Source organism: Frankliniella occidentalis, unplaced genomic scaffold (genome assembly GCF_000697945.3).
Source record: "Frankliniella occidentalis isolate FOCC.00 unplaced genomic scaffold, Focc_3.1 Scaffold8, whole genome shotgun sequence".
In the NCBI taxonomy this organism is placed as follows: Eukaryota; Metazoa; Arthropoda; class Insecta; order Thysanoptera; family Thripidae; genus Frankliniella; species Frankliniella occidentalis.
In genome coordinates this window covers 1348596-1350180 of record NW_026267138.1, presented here as the reverse complement: position 1 = coordinate 1350180, position 1585 = coordinate 1348596, and the positions used below count along the sequence as shown (strand labels likewise).

Genomic DNA, 1585 nt, shown 5'->3' with positions numbered 1-1585 from the left:
TGTGTGTCCCATCTATCCCGCACGGCGAGTGGGACATATATTTTATTTTTCGGCGCGGCGCCCCGCGAGTGTGAACATTGCGAGAGCCGACAAGGACAGATTGGGTCGCCCGGACGCGCACCCGCCTAGCCTACCCCTCCCCGAGACACACGCCCCGCCCAAGCCTCTCTCGCGCCTTTTAGAGGGGACTCTTTCCCCGCCCCGCCCTGCGGCCGTGCGGTCCTCACTTTATACTCCTTATCCCGGCGAAAATGCGGCGTCCGTCCGTCCGCCAGCCCGCTGGTCCGTCCGCCACCGCGGATGTGTCGTCGCCTTTACTTTCATGATAGAATGAGAGGCAAAAAACAAAACAAAAAGTTGAGGAAATAGTATGTTCCATCTCCATTTTCCATGTTGAGAAAAAGTATACATGTAATATGTAATTCAAATCTGTTTAACCCAGCAGATTCTAAATTATTGTGTACCAAAAGGTTCAGGGAAATTATTGGAATCTGTAGCGGACCCCTTGGTGTTTTCAACCCTGGGTAAAAATATCGTGGAGCCCCTTTGGACTTCAATAAACGCCCTGAACATTTTTGACCCCGTAATATTTGAACCCCGGGGTACAAATTTCATGGAGTCCCTCCTGGACTCCAATGACTGTCCTGAACCTTTTGGGCATTTTTTGATCCCATGATATTTGTATCCTAGGGTACAAATATCATGGAGTCTCTTCTGGACTCCAATGACTGTCCTGAACCTGAACCTTTTGAACATTTTTCGATTCCACGATATTTGTATCCCGGGGTAAAAATATCATGGAGTCTCTATGAACTCCAATGACTGTATCGCCGAACCTTTTTGAACCCCCATAACATTTTTATCCCCCCTCACAAGTCACAACTGATTGCAGGTGCTCTACTGCGACGCGTGCCGCGAGGCGTGCCACCCGGCGCGCGGCCCGCTGGCGCGGCACACGCTGCTGGAGCCGCGGCAGGGCAAGGCGGCGCTGCGCTGCAAGCTGGGCCGCGGCGAGGCGTCGTGCGCCGAGCACACCGACGAGGCGCTGTCGCTCTACTGCCTCGTGTGCCGGGCGGCCGTGTGCGCGCTCTGCCTGCACGACACCCGGCACGCGCACCACGACGTGCAGGCCATCAACGCCATGTGCAAGGCGCAAAAGGTGAGTCTCGTGTGGATACATTTATTGTTCGCGGATCCAGGAGGGGTTTCGTGGATCTTCTATCTAAAGATTTCTGATGTCTCCAATTTTTGCTACACCAACAATTATTTGTGCAGCTAGTTTTCGATTTTTGTTTTATCCACCCAAGTCTCGCCTTAAAAACAAAAGGGATTCTTAAAATTTTACAGAGCCGTTTGTCAGAAAGTACGCGTGTAGTTTTCGACTGCTACTAAGTCGCCCGCAGACTCGGCTTGTGGCCCTGGCGGCCGTGCTTCCAAATGCCTCCCCCCCCCGCGCTTCTCCTGCCTCCTTCCTATCCAATCCCTCCCAGCCCCTTCGTGGGCGGCCTGGCGCGGCTGTCACTCCGACTTGATCCTGATCCGCTCCGCGATGCCCGCGCCCCGATGACTCGCAGTGACGAGGCTC

General features: G+C 54.1%; 1 protein-coding gene across 1 annotated transcript in view; it reads left to right on the top strand.

The window, feature by feature from the left end:
• Positions 1–1585, top strand: part of LOC113215445 (E3 ubiquitin-protein ligase TRIM9) — a 126138-nt gene that overhangs the window by 17770 nt on the left and 106783 nt on the right. The window contains exon 2 of the mRNA XM_052275434.1: positions 893–1159. Within this exon, the coding sequence (XP_052131394.1) occupies positions 893–1159 (267 nt within the window). The remainder of the gene's footprint in view (positions 1–892; positions 1160–1585) is intronic.